The following is an 18,798-nucleotide window of genomic DNA, read 5'->3' as shown; positions in this document are numbered from 1 at the left end:
TGCTTTCTATGTCTGCAATTGTAACCATCACAGCAGCAAGCATTGTTACAGAAGTCCAACTACATGTCTGTTCTGGGGAACAGCAGCTTAGATATAAGGAAGTTCTTTACCGTGAGGGTGGTGAGGCACTGCAATGGGTTGCTCAAGGAAGCTGTGAATGCTCCATCCCTGGCAGCGTTCAAGGCCAGGTTGGATGGAGTCTTGGGTGACATGGTTTAGTGCGAGGCATCCCTGCCCATGACAGGGGGTTGGAACTGGGTGATCTTAAGGTCCTTTCCAACCCAAACCATTTTGTGATTCTATGATTTTATGTCATTCTCCTTATCTCCTGTTTGAAGTTGCCAGGAGAGAGGCTACTAGGAAGCTACCGTAACTGCTCTAACCTAGCCTCATACATTCTTCTGTTCAGCAGGTTGGATCAAGTGTCTTCTGAGAATTTCAGGTCTGTTTGGGGTTTAGGGAACTGCACTGTTTTCCAGAAAGGGGTAATTGGAGTCTGATTTTTGGTTTGTTTTTTTTTTTACAGTAAAGTGAAACTCATTTCACTGGGCCCACAATCCATCCAAGATGTGACATAGTATTTGATTAATTATCATCTTGTGTATAACTTGCATTTAAATATCAAAAGAATGAAAAGGGCTCCAGTGTAAGGTGGAAGTTTTCAAGTAACCATTAGATGTGGCCAGTTTGAACTCCTGCCCAGGAGGCTTTTGACTAACCTTGATCTGCCTAGAAACTGGACTATATTTAAAAGTCATTCTCTCCTGTCTTTCATTTTTCCTGGAATGTGGACAAGTTCTTTCAGGAGCCCTTGAGTTTGCCAGACCTCCGCCAGTCACTGCGCAGGGGACACCACATCACACTGTGTAACTCCTTTCTCAGCAGCCCTGTGACAGATAAAGCTGACGGGTGCCCTGCTTGCTCCCAGATGAGCAAATACGCGGAGCCAGCCTGCTGTGAAACAGGAGTTAAGTGGCTCAGGACAGCGAGCTGTGGATAATGGGCACAAAGTTGGTTAACAGACTTTTTCATATCTAAGTAATAGACCTTCCTCTCTGCAACCATATTAAAACAAACATTCTGGGAGCCTTTTTATTATGGTTATACACTGTATGCTTCACAGTGCTCTGTTTTCTGGAACAAGGGAGTATCATAAAATCTGTACTGTTTAAAGAGATTGTATAGCAGAATAATGTAGGGGGATGAAACCTCATTTTTCTAATATGTGGCAAGTATCAGTTTTCAATAAATCCTTTTCCTTGAGGAAATTTACTTTGCATAGTTACTGATCATACAAGTGCTCAGGTGTGTTGATTCTAAGGCTTATGGTTGAGATCCCCATGGCTCGCTGGGCAAGAGAGAATCCCCATAGTGGACTCCATTTTGATGTTGCTAGAAGTAGATACACTCTTGGGATACATATATATTAAAATGAGAGGTTTGTTGTATTCCTCTCTCATAAAACAAAGCCAAGGCTTACAGCCTTCTCCTCTTTTCCCTAATGTCTGATCATTAGGGAAAACTCAACAGTGTAGTTGGAAAAGACCAATGATCATATTAGTGCCTGAAGTCTGACATGTTAACAGGCAAAATAACTTTGAAAGGGGTGAAAAATTAGACCTCCAGATCCAAGCATCTAACCTGGTTTAAAATTGGAGCTAGATCTCATATTTACAACTCCAGCTGACCTTTGTTTAAAATAGACTAATATGAAGTGGCAAGTCATGGATGTACTGTCAGGAACTGCTATTACCAGTGTTCCCAAAATTAAACCAGTGAAATCTTGCTTTGAGCAGTTCTTTTTAACCTGCTTTTTAGGCTGTTTCTCCTTGGATGAACAGCTTGATTCTTGGTGCTCCCATAGCTCTTCTGGAGAGGTTGCTTGGAAAATGTCTCCATGGCAAATTTGTCAAGTTTGAAGTGCTTGTGTTGAATTGTAATTGTGAGTTGAATCCCAGTACTTAAGAGCTTAAAATAGAATCTACCAGTTATTAATTGTATACTTTTGGAGCTTGTTAGAAGCTCAAAGAAAATCCCGTGAAGCACAAGCTCATACAAAGTATATTTAGAGAGAAAGAAATACAAAATTACTGTGAGGAATGTACATGAATTCCACTGTTTTGTATTGTATACATTACACTGGTAGATACATAAACATAATTAAAGAGTGATGCATCATTAAACATTAAACAGTATATAAATGTCAAAATAAAGAAATTACAGTTTTCCATTTCCAAGTCCTTTATAGCACAGTAGCCTCTCCTCCTTCCCATAGCAATCTTCTGAGCTTTAAGTGATGTATAAAAGCTTCATGTTCTATGGAGCTCTTCATTTTTCTCCTGGAGTAAACAAGCATTAAAAGAGAGACCTTCTGTCTAGATGTAAGAGGAAACGTTTTCACAAGAAGCCCAGCAGTGGAGCAGGCTGTTGCGCATTCTCTGTCCTTGAAGATTTTAAAGACCAGACTGAGTTAAACTCAAAGCAACCTGGTCTGACCTTACGGCTCAGCCTGGTTTGGGCAGTCCGACAGCACAAGAATCTGCTCCAGCTTTCTGCCAGTCCAGATTAACCTGTGACCTGATGAAATAATTATTTCTCGGATAAAGTAAATATCTGCATCGAATATCTATAAATTGGCCATGCTTTGAGCAGTGTTCAAGGCAGATGACCTCTGGAGGGCCTTTGCAAGCTATGACATTTCTGGGTTCTGTGATTCTAAATTCTTAGCAAAATGACATGTGAACTTTCCCCTTGATTACTCAAGATATTCCTGGCTACAGCAGAGATACTATGCAGTCCTCGTCCTTCTGGGCCAGGACAGAATGCTCTCTGCACAGTCCTCCTTAATAGCTTTAGAGTTGTTTTCAAGCTGTTTGCCTCATGCTTTTTTTCCTTCAGATTTTTGCATTTAGGCTGCTATTGTGGTATTACTAAACTCAATAACTGCTGTTAAAGTGAGCGAGCAGCATCTGCCAGACACAGAAATACAATTACAGTTGAGCACTAATGAAAGACTGCAAGAGCATCTGCCCTTTCTGTATCACTTCTGTAGCCTATCTGCATGCAGCTTCCCAAAGCAACCGCTAGTTTGTACGTCAGCGTGTAATTCATTAGCTCTTCTGATGCCGGTGCTCCAAGCTGGACTCACCTGACAGAAACTCTCCTAGTTGTTATTGCACAAGAAACTAACTTCCCGGTAGTGCAGGAAGAGAAAATGTGTTTACTCTGTTGTGCATCTGAATTATTATGTGGTTACCTAAAATCAACCGTGACCTGATCTGCATGCCTAAGTTAGACACTATTGAATTTTGAGGAACAGAAGTCCAGATGCTATGATAACATGTGCTTATAATTCTCAAAGTAGTAACACAAGTACTGTTTTATGGATGGCGTTCAACTGGAGTTGCAGTCTTACAGATCAGAAATGAAAGGAGGCCTTGAAAAATCTCTCCAAAACAGGACTTTCAAAATGCTCTGTGCTTCCTTCTTAACTCCTTATCAGCTTGCAACATTCCCGTTTTAATTCACGTTGAATAAATTTCTCATCACCATCGTCCAGTTTCCTGAACATGGAGGAACCCTTGAAGCTGGTTCAAGCGAGCATGATGATGATTTCACACTGGTTATCAGGTCACTGGTTGCTGAAGCACTGACAGACTCTTCAGCGGTCAGTCATCACATAGAAAATGTAAATTTTAGTGGATTCTCTGTCTTGGTGAGGGGCAATCACATTGCTGCCCTACACTCCAGGCCATTTTAAAATGGTCCTGGATCCTACTACAAGTATTTTGCCAATAAGTAAGCAGGGGTACAAACAACTCTGTCCTTAGACATTCCTTGTCATTGACTGCTTTGATGGCAGTACCTGATCAGGTACTTCCGTATTGGTGCTTCAGCTGTTCTCCCCAGTAAGTTGTGTTAAATCAAAGGTGACTCTTGGTTCCCTGGAAATTTCAAGAGAAAATGCTGAAAAAAAGCATGCAAAATTTATTTTTTATTTTATAACAGGTACTGTATATCCTAAAGAATGTTCTCTGCCAAGGGTGCTTTCTTTGCTGCCCTGTAGTGCCTTTGAATGTAGGCAAAGCCTTTGGCTAGGGATACTGTATAAAAGTCAATTTGTACTCTGCTGTTACCCATGCAAAACTGTTACCCAGTTCTCCTCTCCCATACAAGTCTCCTATGCATTTTACATCTGCCTTTCTCTGGTGAGTTCTCATTTTCAGCAGTGGAGTCTGGCATGTGGGATGTGCCAGCCAGTTCATGGGGTGCCAAACATTTTCATTCTCCTCATGCTGTCATTGCTGTCAAAGCACAAACCTCCTGAAAAGGAAAGAGAAGTTTCCCAGTGGCTCTGTGCATCTTTTCTCCCTCATACTTTCCTTTTAGGCTTGTTTATGTACCTTGGGTGACTTCTGGTCCATCCTGTAGCACCAGAAGTTAACCTGCAGTCTCCAGCATGGGTTAAGGTTGCTAGGCTGCTGTTTCATTCCCCCGGTTATATAGTTATTTGCTGATAGTTTGATTACTGGACTTCACTGAGCTGAAAATACAAATATTGCTAAGGGTAAAAGCCATTATAAACATCCCCGTTTTCTCTTAAAAAACAATTTTTTTCATTCATTTTGGGTTTGGAGTTCAAAATGTTATTTAAATGTTAATCACTTGAAACTGTGTTTGGGCATATAATTCAATTACGGGACCATCTTAATTATGCAGATGGTCCTTATGAGCAGCTGATACAATTACAGTGCCATTTCAGCACACATTCATTCAAAGGGCTTAGCTGAAACACATTATTATTTCAGTGTGTGTGGACAAACGCACTGTTTCAGGAAATGGGTTCATGGAATTGCAATACTGCTCTGCTCATTGCTCTCAGTGGCGTGTAAACCACAAGGTCTTTAACCATTTGCCTGTGTTCTGTGGTGGTCCTAGGCTTAAAGAGATTTCTTTATGCTCTTAACATAGCCAGAGGGATGGAAATGGAGACTTGAGTTCATAATCCATCATCCCTCTGGGTAGCAGGCAGTTTTATTTCGACTTGAATTTTTAACCTGCTTTTGAATGCTGCACCACATCTGGAGGCCGTGTGTAAATCTCAGCCAATCAAGCTGATAACAAAATAGGGAAAGCAGTGGAATTTACTTTCACCATGAATTGGGGCAAAATAAATACCATCTAATGCTTGCTAAAATAAGACTCAATTTTTAATACTGTCTCTTCTTTTGGTGAGAGTCCAATGGAAAGGAACCTTTTGTCTATTTTACAGCATGGTTCAGTGTTTAAGGAAGGTCAGTGTTTCTGTTTCCTAAAGGAGGTTTTTCTCATATGCCTTTGTGTTAGTTTAAAAACATTTTCTTAGAGCCACTTTTAACTCTCTGTGAGGCCAGCCTTGTGTATCTTATTAATAATTAGATGCCACTGGGGAGGCTATGATAGTGAAGAAAGATTAAGCAAAGAACTGGGATTTATATAGGGGAATAGTCATAGAGGGGATACTTTAAAATAACAGAGTTTTTGGAAGGAACATGAACCTTAATGCTTCTGGCCAAAAGTCATCCTCTAACTCCCAGGAAGTAGGAGGAAAAATATTTTAGGGATTATTTATTCAGCTTTCTCACAGTTTTTTGCTTTCTTTCTCTCTCTGCGCCCTGCCCCCCTTTCTTGCAGATTCTGATCAGAAATGGGACATTGATCTATGTCACGATCCATCCAGTATGGCCACATCTGTATTACTATTGAGCACACTCTCTGTCCTCTCTACATTTAGGGACTGCATGTATAGTGTATAGATGATATACAGAATGGATGTTGTCACCTCAGAAAACTGTGTAGGATCTGAATTCCCACTTGTAAACATCCTGTACAAGCACTTTCCTGTTCCAGGTTGCTTTCTCTGATGCTTAAAGTAGAGGGTGTGCCTCTGTACTTGTGGTTATTACAGGATCAGCATCTTTCGTATTTGGTATTTGGCTCCTACAGAACTGCCACAGATAATAACACCATGAACTCAGTCATTGAACATTCATGCCAGGAAAACTTGCCACACTGTAAATTCTGATTTGCAGCATTGGTTTTGTTCATATTTTATTGAAACTAATCAGAGAATGGCTTCGAGTCCTGCTTATTCCGTGCAGCTCTAGGTCAGCTTTGATCCGAGGGTTTATTGAGCGGGATCAATGATGGTTAGACTTCAAGCTCTGCAAGTGAATAGTACCTGCACAGTGCAGCTCTGCTGTGTGAGCACTTCTTAAGCAGCACAGGAAGACGTACTGGTTGTCCCCATATACAAATACAACTGTAGTTCAGTTATAAATTCTCTGTGACTGAGATTATTTTCATGTCAGCTTTATGCTTTGTCACAAGTACTGCTTGCAGCATAAAATATTACTGTAATATTAGGGAAAAAACTAGCATCCACCAAAATAAATGGAAGTACATACTTGCTTTCAGTTTTCTTCCTATATAATCTAGGTACCAGGCGTCTGTCATGGAACCAATCTCTGCTGATTTACAATGCCAGAAGACCATGTTTGACTAGTGCACAAGGGCAGGGGATAGAAACCAAAGGGTTTGTAATACCAGAGTGCATGCCAGGAAATAAATCTAAGTAGCTGATTCTGCCTTCTAATAACGTGTTAACCTGTTTTTTATGGAATAAATAATGTCCAAGCTTGAAAAAGCAATGTATAATGCACAAGAACTGAGAGAGAATGAGACTACTTTGACTTGGATGTATGAATGGCAATAAGAAACAAGTAGCAAGAGATGACATTGGTGTTTGCTGTTGGAGCAGAATCTCAGAAGTCAAATGCATAGGAGGAACTGTTCCTGTAGCCTAATATGAAAATTACCTTTTTACTTCTGGTGGATTAAGTGTCATGCAATTATCAGTCACCGAAATACAGATTTCAGAGGGGTCAGTCCTAGCTCTGCTTATTTTTAGCTATTAGTTCATGCAAAAGAGGTAATTTCATTTATCCATCATTGCCTTCTTTGGGACTTTCTCTTATCTAAGGTCAAACTTCGATTTTGACACCATATAAAGAAAATTTGGGTAAATTGGTATTGACTTTTCCGTAGGCTAGAAGGTGAGTTGGGCTCTGATGCCCTCTTATTCCAAAGCACTGCATTCCTTTTCTCCTTGGGTAAAGGGCTTTACGCAAGTACTCCATCTTTTATGTATCACAATTGCCATAGCCATTTACCGCAGTAACGGGGCTCTGCCAAAACAGCAGTAGGAGCAGGGAGCTGCAATGAGGGTACAATGGTCCAAAGGTTTCAGCAGTGCAAAGGCAGGATGCTGTGCAGAGGAAGTACCTTCTGGAGCAAAGGGAAAACAGCTAACTAGCATGCATTTCTTCCCTGAGGGGTTGCCCTGTTGTCTGTAGTGGTGTATCTGCAGTTTGTTGGAAGCTCCCTGTGCTGTTAGAGATGTGTTTAAGATGGTATATTTGTTTGCTGAAGAATAGAGGAGATCTTTTCCTTTTTGCTCAGAAAGACATTAGTCTTCTGATTTAGTATTAGTATGGTGCCTCATAGAGTGCCACAGTGTTGTAATATTAAGCTTCTTCAAACTCATTGACTAAGTAGCAAGAATTTTGTGATCAAGAAAACTGAGTTAGCATCATATGTTTGCAATGTACCATTTTTGTCAGGTTGATAGTAGTTAAAGATGTGGGCTTTGGCTTTTGAGAGAAGAACAGGTCGTTTCCTGACTATCTTCTTAGTGTAAAATACCGCATATGCAGACAACAGTGACAACCTTAAGTGTCTTTGTGATTGAGTGTCTTGGAGGGAGCTCCAGCTTCTTGAGAGTATCTACTTGTTATACCTGACAGAACTCTAGCTGAACAATCTAAGAGAACTTGCACAAGTACCATCCAAGGTTTTCTGGCTGAACTGATTAGTTCTGGCAACGGGCTGCTGTTTAGAGGTGCAAAATAAAATAAGGATGTAAATTGCCTTTGTGCTGCTTTTCCACACCTCCACAGGGATCTGGAGTAACTGGAATGGGGTAGGTTCATAGATTAGTAGGACAGCGGAGGTTGAAAGGGACCTCAGGTGACCACTAGCAATGAGACTGGAGAACCAGAGCCTCCTTACTAGGTCAGAGAAGGTTGCTCATGGCTTTATTCAGCAGCAATGATGAAGACTGCACAACTCCTTTGAGCAACTTGGTGCACGGCTTGCCTACCCTTACTTATGAAGTGACCTTGCCTTTCAGTAAGTTTTAGTCCAGACCCTACACTTCTCTCTTCTTGCCTCTGAGGAGAATCAGGTTTTCTTTCTGTCCATGATTAAATTATCCTCACACTGCTTATCAAAAGAGGACAAAATTCCACAATTTCACTTAAGGCAGATGCTGGTAGAGAAAACCAGAATAAAAAAGGGTTCTTCTCACTGTGGCCTTGGTGTATGAGTGCGTGCATGGAATTGCAGGGTGGGGAGTATTTGCAGTTTTTGTGTATATCAAGCTGAAGATACACAGCTAAAGGCACCTTCAAATATTTATATAGAATTTTGAACAAATGGGGAGGGGTGGCCTGGGCATTTAAAAAAAGACATATTTTAAGTATTTTAAGGTAGCCAGCACTGTGACATGTGTATTCCCCCACTATGAGAATACTGATGTTGACTGTGGGGTTTTCACTTTTTAAATGTAACAGGCAAATGAAGACCTTTAAATGTGGGTTGACTTTGGTGACTGGGTTATTTTTTTCAGATTTAACTCCACAGTTCAGTCTTATCTTCATTTGATTATTTCAAGATTAATGAATTATAAACCCTTCCTCTGTTTTCAGGCTTCTCAATGCCAATAAGATCAACTGCCTGAGGGTAAACACGTTTCAAGGTCTGCATAATCTCAAGCTGCTATCTCTTTATGACAACAAACTGCAGACCATCAGCAAGGGTCTCTTTGCACCTCTCCGATCGATCCAGACTCTGTGAGTATGAAGGCGTAGCATAAATGACAGCCCTCTCTTTCACTCCCAAAGCTGTTGCCTGTCTTTGCAAAGGCTTTTTAACAAAAATCTGTGAAGGCAATTGGAAGAGACCCCAAAGACACCAGCCCCTCCTTTTCTGACAGAAATAAAAGGCACAAGAAAACAAAGTATTGCATAAATTCAGCACAGCCAGCTATCGATGCAGCCTGCCAATAGTGACATGAATGTCATAAGTGTTTTAAGCTCACAGAGTAATTCATTCATCCTGTTTGTAGGGAAGATAATATGTAAATTTGAGCCTGTACAATATATGAGCAGCAAATTCTTTTAAAACCATTGCCTAACAGTTTTTAATGGGCTAATGAGTTGGCATCTCTCCTTACTGGGTCTGCATCCTGCTGTATAGTTCCTGATTTCTGAAAGCATGTACAACTCCTCCCCAGTTATGCTCCCCACCTCTACCATGCTTTCTGCTGCTGCAACATGCTGTGTATGTACAGAGATGCATCCATTAACAGGGGCGACAGAGAAGGTTCATTTACAGGTATATGATTTGTCAATCTTATGAGGCAACACCCTTAAGGTTTAAAAGTTCCTCCTTTTCCATGGGGTTTTATTGGCATTCCTGTGGCCAGTACATAGGATGGACTTGTTGCTTCACAGCAAGCCACTTTTTTCATGAAATTTCCTGATTTGTTCTCCCATTTCTAGTACTCCAAGTGATTGCCATCTTCTGCCTTTTTTCTAGAGCTACAGACCAATCCCATATCCCCTCTCTATGTGCTGATTTGTTCTTTGGACCTTTCACACCAGGAAAGGCTCTACTACAACAGTAATCTTTAGTATCTTGAGGCGCTTTTTGCTATGCTTTCACTTCCTACTCCCTGAAATCCTGTTGTATTCTGTACTTAACTCTGTTAAGTGACAGTTCATAAATATAACTGCAAACAGGAAAAAGAAGTTGCTTCAGGTGGAAAAAACACACTGGCAGTAATAGAGCAAAGCTCTTGTGAGGCTACAGCTTTACACCTCTGTCCAAACCAAATTGAAACATCTGTCTTATTTAAAACTGTCTTTGCAGAGTTGTGCCCTGCTTCCTTGGGAGTTAGAGGGACTGCTGCAAGTCAGCTTAACTGATCAGAATCAGGCTCTGGGAAAGACCTGGCAAACTCCCCTGATACAGCGCTCAACTTTGTCAAGCAGAGCGAATCATAACAGCAGCAGAGAAATGCTGTTTCTCTCTGAGACTTGTATTAACAAAGTCTAAATATCCAGTTAGAATCAATGTTACAATGCCTATTTCCGATTGTGTGGGGAATACGTTGTGCAAAGGATAAAGTTAAGTTCTGTCTTGCATAAACAGTGCAGTCTCAAAAGTAAAATATTTTTGCTCCAGGAAAAAATGCATATAAAGGGAATGTTATTCCACAGGATGAGTATATGCAAATATCTATTTCACTCTTGAGGAAAGACTTCTGGATCTCTTCTGGCTTTGCCCAGAGCCAAGATTCACTAATCACATTTGGATCCCTAGGAAACTGAGCTTGCCAATAAAATTTCTTTTAAGCCAGGATACAAAATGATCGTCAGGTCAGGTGCATCAGAAAAGGTGCGTTTCCCTCAAAAGGCAGCATTTCAGGCTGTCAGGAGAAAACACAGGACTTGGTGTCCTTTAAAGCAGGTTTTGCTATCTTAATTTTTGTTTCCCCTGTGAAAGGACTTGCAGCAGGCTTAATGAGCTCCGAAATGTGAGAGCTGACAGGATTCTCCCATTCATGTGCAGCTCTGCGTGGTTTCCGCCAGGCCTGGGGTTTTGGGGGAAGCTTATTCAATTACTCTACTCTTCAGGTTCGCGTGTGTGAAAAACAATGATGGAGCACAGTGTCACAGGTCACTTCTGATTAAACATCCCATCCTTCTTGCAGACATTTAGCTCAGAATCCATTTGTGTGCGACTGCCATTTGAAGTGGCTGGCTGATTACCTGCAGGATAATCCGATAGAGACCAGCGGCGCTCGGTGCAGCAATCCGCGTCGCCTTGCCAACAAGCGAATCAGCCAGATCAAGAGCAAGAAGTTCCGCTGCTCAGGTAATTCATTTATCCAGGCTGTAGTGCACTTTCAATTCAGAAATAAGCAGGTCCAGAGAGCTTACTAATTGAATCTGCAGGACAGTGTTTGCTATAATGGATATTAGGGAGCATCTTTGAAAATTAAATTTGGAAAATTGAGTTAGTTCTCCAGAAAGCCAATTACCTTATGGATTAAAAAGGAAAAAAAAAAAAAAAGGAAAAAGAAAAAAGGGAGCAGTCTGTAGCTGACTTCTTGTGTCTCTTACAAACAAAAGAAAGAAATGCTTGTGACATTTAATTTTAAAGAATTGCTAGGCTGTAAAATGTCTAAGGAAAACAACGAAGATGTATGTGAATCCATGTGGCAAATGTCATATTTTGAAGGGGAGGAAGGTGGATGGATTGTCTCTCGTATTCAGGCAGAACTCTTATTGACCTTAATTAGAGCTGAGCTCAAGTAAGTTCTTAGACCTAAAAGGCTGAAAACAGTACAAGTAAGATTTTTATACCACTGTCAAAGGGCATTTCTGACCTAGGATGCGAGGGAAGCTGGGGCTAAAGTTTGGGGGTTTTATATCCACAAGTAGCATGAGCTAATTCCAGTAAAACTGCCATCAAAGTTGGTAAGATTTGGGGGGTTTAATAAGTTTTGAATCAAAACTTGCATCATAATTTAGGCAAAGATATTGTCTTGTGTGAGCTAGATGGAAAAAAATGTTTCCACCTGAAAATAAGCTCTGAGGTAACATAAACACCTTTTTCTCAAGCCTATCCATATTTTATTTATGGCCCAGCTATCACTAAAATGACATTTATTGCCTTACACAGTGCAACAAGACAGACTGAGGTTTCTTGTGTTTTTTCTCTTGGTCATATGTATTTTAGTTTACTGCATTTTGTATACCGGAAAGACAAGCACGTTTCAGTGAGCAAACCTATTAGTGTGTACTGAGAAGAAAAATGAGTGTTATTGATAGACTGCTGGCAATGTTTTTCTGTGAAAATTACTATGATTTCTGTCTTTTTCTCCTGAAAAGAAAAGAAAAAAAGACCCACAAAACAACCAACCGTGATTAATTGTGTTCTGGTGGTAAAAGATTAATGACTCTAGATGGGGTTGCAGCATGAAGCTGAATGGCAGCAGCCCAAAACAAGCCGTTGTGCTTTGTGTATCTCTGCAAGCAATATGCTGAGCTAAACCTTCTCTTTATGGAGAAAATACAATAAAGATAACTTCATTTGCAGTCAGGTTTACCAGGGTATGAATGTTAAGTCTTCAGTCACTTGTGACTCAAGCCACAAAATTTATAACCAAAACTGAAATTAGGACATACTTTTATTGGTGTTTTTTGGATTGTGTCCATCATAGGAACAACATAATTAGGAATATTCATATTTAAAGAAACTGGAAATTCAAATGCATAAATATAATTTAGAAAGGAAAATAGACTGCAGAAACAGAGCAGGATAAATCTGCACCCAATTTGCAATTGTTATTTTCTCCTGCTTTTATTAATAGGCTAGAGAAATTAATATTATGTATGTGCAGACATGCCTTGAACAATGGTACAGGCTATTGGATAAGGCAAACGCCACCTGATATCATTTATGAAAGGTCATAGCTAAGAGGAGTAAGAATGCAGAACACAGTACCTGGTGATGCTGAGAATAATACTGTGTGTAAGTTCTTATCTTGGGGGTCTTTTCCTTGAGGCATTAGGCTGTTTTTCCCTTGGTCTCCAGTTCTACAAGTATATCAAAACCACATGGAAAAGGCATAAACTTGACTTATGAAGGAGGAGAGCAGGGATTGTACAGCTTCAGAACAAAGATTTCAGCTGGATGAAAACTAATTCTATTCAAAAGCTCAATAGAGAAGATATCCTTGCCTGTAGAGTTTCCAGATGGCAATGAGATACATTGAGCTCGACTCGCTGTCTGCTCACATGAGACAGGGAGCATCTAATAGTTTAGAAGAATCTTAGTTTGTAAATCAATCCAGAGAACAGACATCCCTGGCACCTGCTCTGCTCAAGTTGTCCTTTTGAATCACGGCTGATTCAGACTTGGCATTTAGCAGGAATTTTCCATGTTTCATTTTGAGGAATATGTTTCATCCCAGGATTTAACACAGCACGTCTTTGTGCAGAAAAGGCCATGAGGTATGAATCTTCATCATTCAAAGTTGGACTTTTGAGCAGTGCTTTATGTTACTCAGGGATGAGCCTGCACAATCCCACTGGGATGGCAATGCTTAGTAACTTGTCAGTGTCCTTGCTGGTTGTTGGATTCTGTTGAGTTTTTACATCGTTTGCTGATTGTATGAGAAAAGAATTTTTATTTTAAATCCTTCAGTAAATGTGCATCCCTTTTCTCAAAGGGTTCTTGTTTCAGGATCCTGTTATTTTCATGTAGTTTGTTTAATACATTTCAAGCAGTGGTCAGAGAGAAGTGTGGGGCTGGAACTCAGTGAATATGAGGGGTTGGTTAAGGAAGCAATGTGAGGGATTCTATCCTGACCTGGTCTTTGACCTTAGGAAAGTGATAAGGATGAACAGAAAGTGTCAGCTCTGTGGGAATAGGGTTACTCAGCCAGCATCAGGATCACACAGGAGTAATTCAGCTTAGGTAAACTTAATACTTTGGAATCCGGAATAGGACCAGTTTTGAAGTTGTAAAGTTCTGAGGTTGTCCTGAAGCAATTCTGTGTGTTTTCCCATTCATTGGGATTCTACAGTGGATCATAAAGGGGACTGTCAGTAAAGACCCGGCATGAGAAAAAATCTGGTTGTTCAGGACATTAGCAGAAGGAAGGAATCATAGAATCATAGAATAGTTAGGGTTGGAAAGGACCTTAAGATCATCCAGTTCCAACCCCCCTGCCACGGGCAGGGACACCTCACACTAAACCATGTCACCCAAGGCTCTGTCCAACCTGGCCTTGAACGCTGCCAGGGATGGAGCATTCACAACAAGGAAAGTGCTTTTTTTCTACAAGGATAGGAAAGAGGACTGGTTAGCAGGAATGGGGAAGAAAAGATGGGATGCTGGAAGCTTCATCAGTCAGAAACAGTAGAGGAACATCAAGAAGATCGTGTGAAGAGGACACATTCTGAGATGCACATGGGCTAAATAGAACTGTATTTGATCAATTGAATGAAACTGTGAAGACAAAGCTAAGCAGCACAGTAAAAAAAAAAAATAAGATCTAGCAAAATTCATTCTGCATATTGTTGTTTCCCTCAGATTTTATTCCAGCTCCATAGTGTCCTTTTAGATAGCAATCAGCAAGAATAACTTGCCTTCTTGTTTTAATTCATCATCGAGGCACTTCTCCCAGATGCTCTTTCCTTCCTGAACCAAATGACTCAAGCTTTTACTGAGAATGATGGAGCAACATCTGCAAAGGTTATGAGTGGCCATAGGAAGGATATTCGGTGCAACAGGTAGATAAGGTACATAATTCTTTTTAAAAGGAGAATTGGAAGCATTATTGCATGAAATGAAGGAACAGCAGGGAAAGGGGCATGGTTTTGCCTGGGGCTGTGAGACAAGCAAAGCTGTTGAATATGCTATCAAATATGTTTAAGCCTCAGATTGCAATGGATACTATTTCCTGTGGTTTTCTGCCTGCCATTTCATGCGATGCACCAAAATAATAATAAACCTCCCCTTTGCTCAACTCTCTCCCCACAGCTATGGAATCAGAGACTAAAAATGGTTTTTCTTGAAAGAGAAATGGGAGGAACAGGCTGTGACTAATTCTCCCTGTTCTGTTTAGAAAAGGGAAATACTGTCATTTTCAGTAGCAACAGTAAAATTCTGATGATCATTTTCTTTTTGGCTTCATCTGCCCACTGTGACAACTTAAGGATCCAATGGTACTTGCCAGCCTTAGGTCACTGGAGGCTCCCTTCTTGGTAGGAATAGGAGGAAAAGAACAGCAAGTATCTTCTGCCCAGTAGCATTTGATTAAGTTCTCTACACAGCAGCTTTGTTTTCTAAAGCAGCACTGGGCTTTAGGAGAAAGGGAATTGAATCTGTGAGCAGATTGTGTTGTCTCTGTGGTAGCTTATTGTCACTTCAAGAGTTGGCAGAATCCTCGATTGCTGTGTGACACTGTGTATGAAATAGCTTTTGCAGAGAGCTTGCCCTTGTGTTCAGCTGTGTATCTTTTTTTTTCCCTTTGGTATGTTTGTGCTTTTCAATATATTGTGTGTTTCAAAAGCAATGAAAGTTCCACCTGCCCTTCCGAAACAAGCCGTTCTTGGTAGTGGTCAAAGAATATGCATATCTACGAGCATCACGTCACAAAAGCTTTTTACCTTCTAACTGGTAGAAATAAGAATCTTAGAAATATGGTTATTATTTAAAATACTGTGTAGTAAACCTGTCTTCCTGCTTCCTCTTACATTGGGGCATACATGATATCTAACTGACTGCAATTAGTGACTTCAGCTCCAGATAGTGCTGTGCAAATCAAAAGCACAGGGAATAAGAGGAGGAGGACAGTGAACCATCTGTCATCACAATTCTCTCCTTTTTGGACACTGCATCTTGTTAGCCCAAGCCAAATCAAAATCAGCCTCTGTGGTACATACGGATCCAGGGCTTGAATATTTAGGGTTAATGTTGTATCTCTTGTGTTATCATCCCCTGTTACTACGTAGTAATGTTGCTGCTTGTTCACTCATAATTCTTGACGGCATTTGTTAAAACCTCTTCTTACTGATTGCAGGTTTTGTATTAATTCTTTATGTGCCTTTTCTGGTCTCTATCTTCATCCATCTTCACCTTTCTTGTGTTACCTGCCTACTTTGAAACAGAGTTCCTATTACTTGTGATCACCTGAAATTTCCTTCTCTCTTCTATTGCTGCATTGTTTCAACCGCAGAAGTATAGAGCTGCGATGGACAGAGTGTTCCCAGTCAGGAAAACATAGGCTGCATATCAAGGCTTTTTCTCTGGTCCCAACAGTATTCTACATGTTTCCTGGCCCCTGCGCTCCCTAGGTTATCCCCTTCTCTGCTCTTATTGACATGTAAACACTGTTCAAACTCTTTGATCTCTCAAAATTAAAGGTGAAATAAATTGTTGCTCCTCATCAGTGTTTAAAAAAGTCATGAATGACAAGTGAATTTAATCCAGATCTTTTGGTTGAAACACCCTCCAGTCGTTCCTGTAATTTGCCAGTCATTCTGATGACAACTTTACAAATTCCTTCCAGTTTTAGTAAGTAAATAGTCTTTGTTTTTGCCTGATCTCCAGCTGCACTGTCTGCCTGGTTCCAGTGCTGCAGTGACACGTGCTCGGGCAGTCACGATTCTGCCTGCCCTTAGCATGCTGGTCTGCAGCAGCTCCTGCCTGAGCAGGCACCAAGCCCTGGCAGCTTGGAGGTTTGTCCATGCAGGAGGTGGTGCATGGACATGTTAATGGGAAATGTCATAGAATCAACCAGGTTGGGAAAGCCCTTTAAGTTCATCCAGTCCAACTGTTCCCCAGCACTGCTAAGGCCACCACTAACACACGGCACTGAGGCCTCGTCTCCACGCTGTGTGAACACTTGCAGGAACGATGCCTGCAGCCCTGCCCTGGGCAGCCTGTTCCAATGCCTGAGCACCCTCTGGGGAAGGAATTGTTCCTAATATCCAACCTAATCTTCTCTGGGGCCAAACTCCAGCACTTCTGCTCCACAGGGCTTTTGCTTGAGCAGAATGAGGGAAAGGGCCATGAAAAATTGCCTGTGATCTGGAAAACTGGGAAGTTAACTGGATTCAGAGTTCTTTCTGTGGGGGTTTTCTGTGTGTTTTGGTTTGGGTTTATGCAGTAAAAGACTTAGCAAAAGTACCTTCAGAAACTCTGAACATAGCAAAACTGAGAATATGCATTTGTTGTGCTCAAGAACAATTCTGTCTGGATGGCAGGCTGTTTAACAGCAACATATCACCTGCAGATTAAATCCTGGACTGAATTCATAATTATGAACCTGAAGTCTTCACCGTCCACTGTAACTGAGTATATCTGAGATGTGGTTTGCATGACATGTTCCTGAAGTTGAAGTCATTAGAGAGCACAACATGACTGCTATGACTAATAGTAATGGAGCTGAATTCCCTTGTCCTGTCAAAAGGTTCCTGTTGCAGAAGTAATCTGGCTGTACTGTATTCTGATTATAGCCCTCCCTTTAAATCTTTGATAGCAATTTAGATCTTTCTGTTAATATTTGTGTCAGTTCCTCTAACTCTTCCCTTGCTCATGATGAGTAGGATGGTGAAGGTTTCCTGCACTATAGTAGGGGGAAAGTAGGCAGGATGGAAACTGGTTTACTCACGGAAGTATAAGCTTAACATAGAGCAGGTGGGTCTGTTTGGCAGAGTGTGGTTCTTAGTAAGAAAGCAAATTGACATGTCCCAGTTAGAAAGTTTATTTTAGGGTTGTGCCTCATTTTGTTTTTAAGTAGATGTAGTCTTCGGAAAAGCTAAATATCTGACCTGCTTTGTTACCAGCCAACATCCTTACTTGAGGGAGAATGCATGTTGAGTCACAGCTGCCCTCAGATCACTTAGACCTCCAAATAACATAGTTGTCCTAGATTTCCTGTGTAGGCAGAGTACGGAGCTATATAGATTCCCCACTTGAGAGCTGAGTTGTCCTCTGGAGGTGTCCTCATTAGCTATGCCAGAAAGCTGAGTGGTTGCTCTTGTAACTCACACACCTCAAAAACTACAGTAGGGCAAAGTTTGTTCTCTTCTCTCACTTGCCATGGTGTGTGTTGAGATTAAACTGAGCAACACTTAGCAGAGATGCAAAATTAGCACTTTTTTGTCTGTATATAGTGGTCACTTGAATAGGATAAAGAAAGTAATTGGAGAGGGCATTGGTATAAAGAGAGCTAATCAGCTAAAACCAGGGCAGCAGTGTTTGCACCTGCAGTTGGACAGTAAATTTTCATGTGACTATTCCAAGACTGCAGCAGTCTCCTGAGGTGTTACTCTTGATGGGAGTTAAAAACAGGGGCCTAGATACAAATTCTTAGCAAACTGCAGGTTTGGTGACTGATAAACCAACAGCTGTCGGCTTACCAAAGGTGAACTCGTGCCAAGGCCAAACCATACAGTGCTGCCTGGATACAGTCTGTCAAAAAGGGGGGAGGTTTTCATGAAAACTGGCAGATATTTGGAGGTACGGTCATTCCTTTTTCAACCTTTTTTTTTCCTTTGGAAACATTTATGCAGAATGATCTTATACACATCCAAAAGATTATATATATGTATATATATATATGTAATTTAAAATAATGTTCTTCCCTGTTTTGGTTTGGTTTAAACAAAAAAAAAAGAAAAAAAAAACCAACCAAAAAAAAGCACAAAAAAAACCAACCAAAAAAAAGGAGGCTCTGTTCCTGCACATGTTTTGCAACAGTCTGCAACAAGCAGAAAGGCCAGAATGTGCATGTGGATTATTTTACCTCTCTTGTATTCTGGGGACATAAATTAGGACTTTGGCAGCCTTTTCTTTGTGTGCTGGTACCTCTTGTTCGTTGGAGTTGCTGATTAGCTGAGGCAGTTGTTGTAAGCGGTGTTTAATTAGTGCAGCAGAGGCGCAGACTTGTTCCAAATGTTCCCGGGGGGGTTCTCAGGAAGACGCTTGCAGGGCTCGGACTAAATTTGTTTCTAGTAGGGCTGAAAGAGTTCATTGGCACCGAAATGAGTGAGTTTATTGCAGATATTCCACTTAATACTGTAAATCGGTATATAATATCAAAGTCTTTACCAG

The 18,798-nt window shown here is 40.8% G+C and overlaps 1 protein-coding gene across 4 annotated transcripts in view; it reads left to right on the top strand.

Annotated features, from left to right (window-relative positions):
• SLIT3 (slit guidance ligand 3) overlaps nt 1-18,798 on the top strand; it is a 518,888-nt gene that overhangs the window by 364,121 nt on the left and 135,969 nt on the right. For all 4 annotated transcript variants that reach the window (XM_061456398.1, XM_061456397.1, XM_061456396.1 and 1 more), the window contains 2 exons: nt 8,808-8,951; nt 10,877-11,040. In XM_061456398.1, coding sequence (XP_061312382.1) covers nt 8,808-8,951; nt 10,877-11,040 — 308 coding nt within the window. The remainder of the gene's footprint in view (nt 1-8,807; nt 8,952-10,876; nt 11,041-18,798) is intronic.

The sequence above is a fragment of the Pezoporus flaviventris genome, unplaced genomic scaffold, assembly GCF_033815535.1.
Source record: "Pezoporus flaviventris isolate CSIRO_AGI_PZ_B2104156 unplaced genomic scaffold, CSIRO_AGI_Pfla_v1 ptg000023l, whole genome shotgun sequence".
Taxonomy (NCBI): Eukaryota; Metazoa; Chordata; class Aves; order Psittaciformes; family Psittacidae; genus Pezoporus; species Pezoporus flaviventris.
This window is presented reverse-complemented; position numbering and strand designations above follow the sequence as displayed.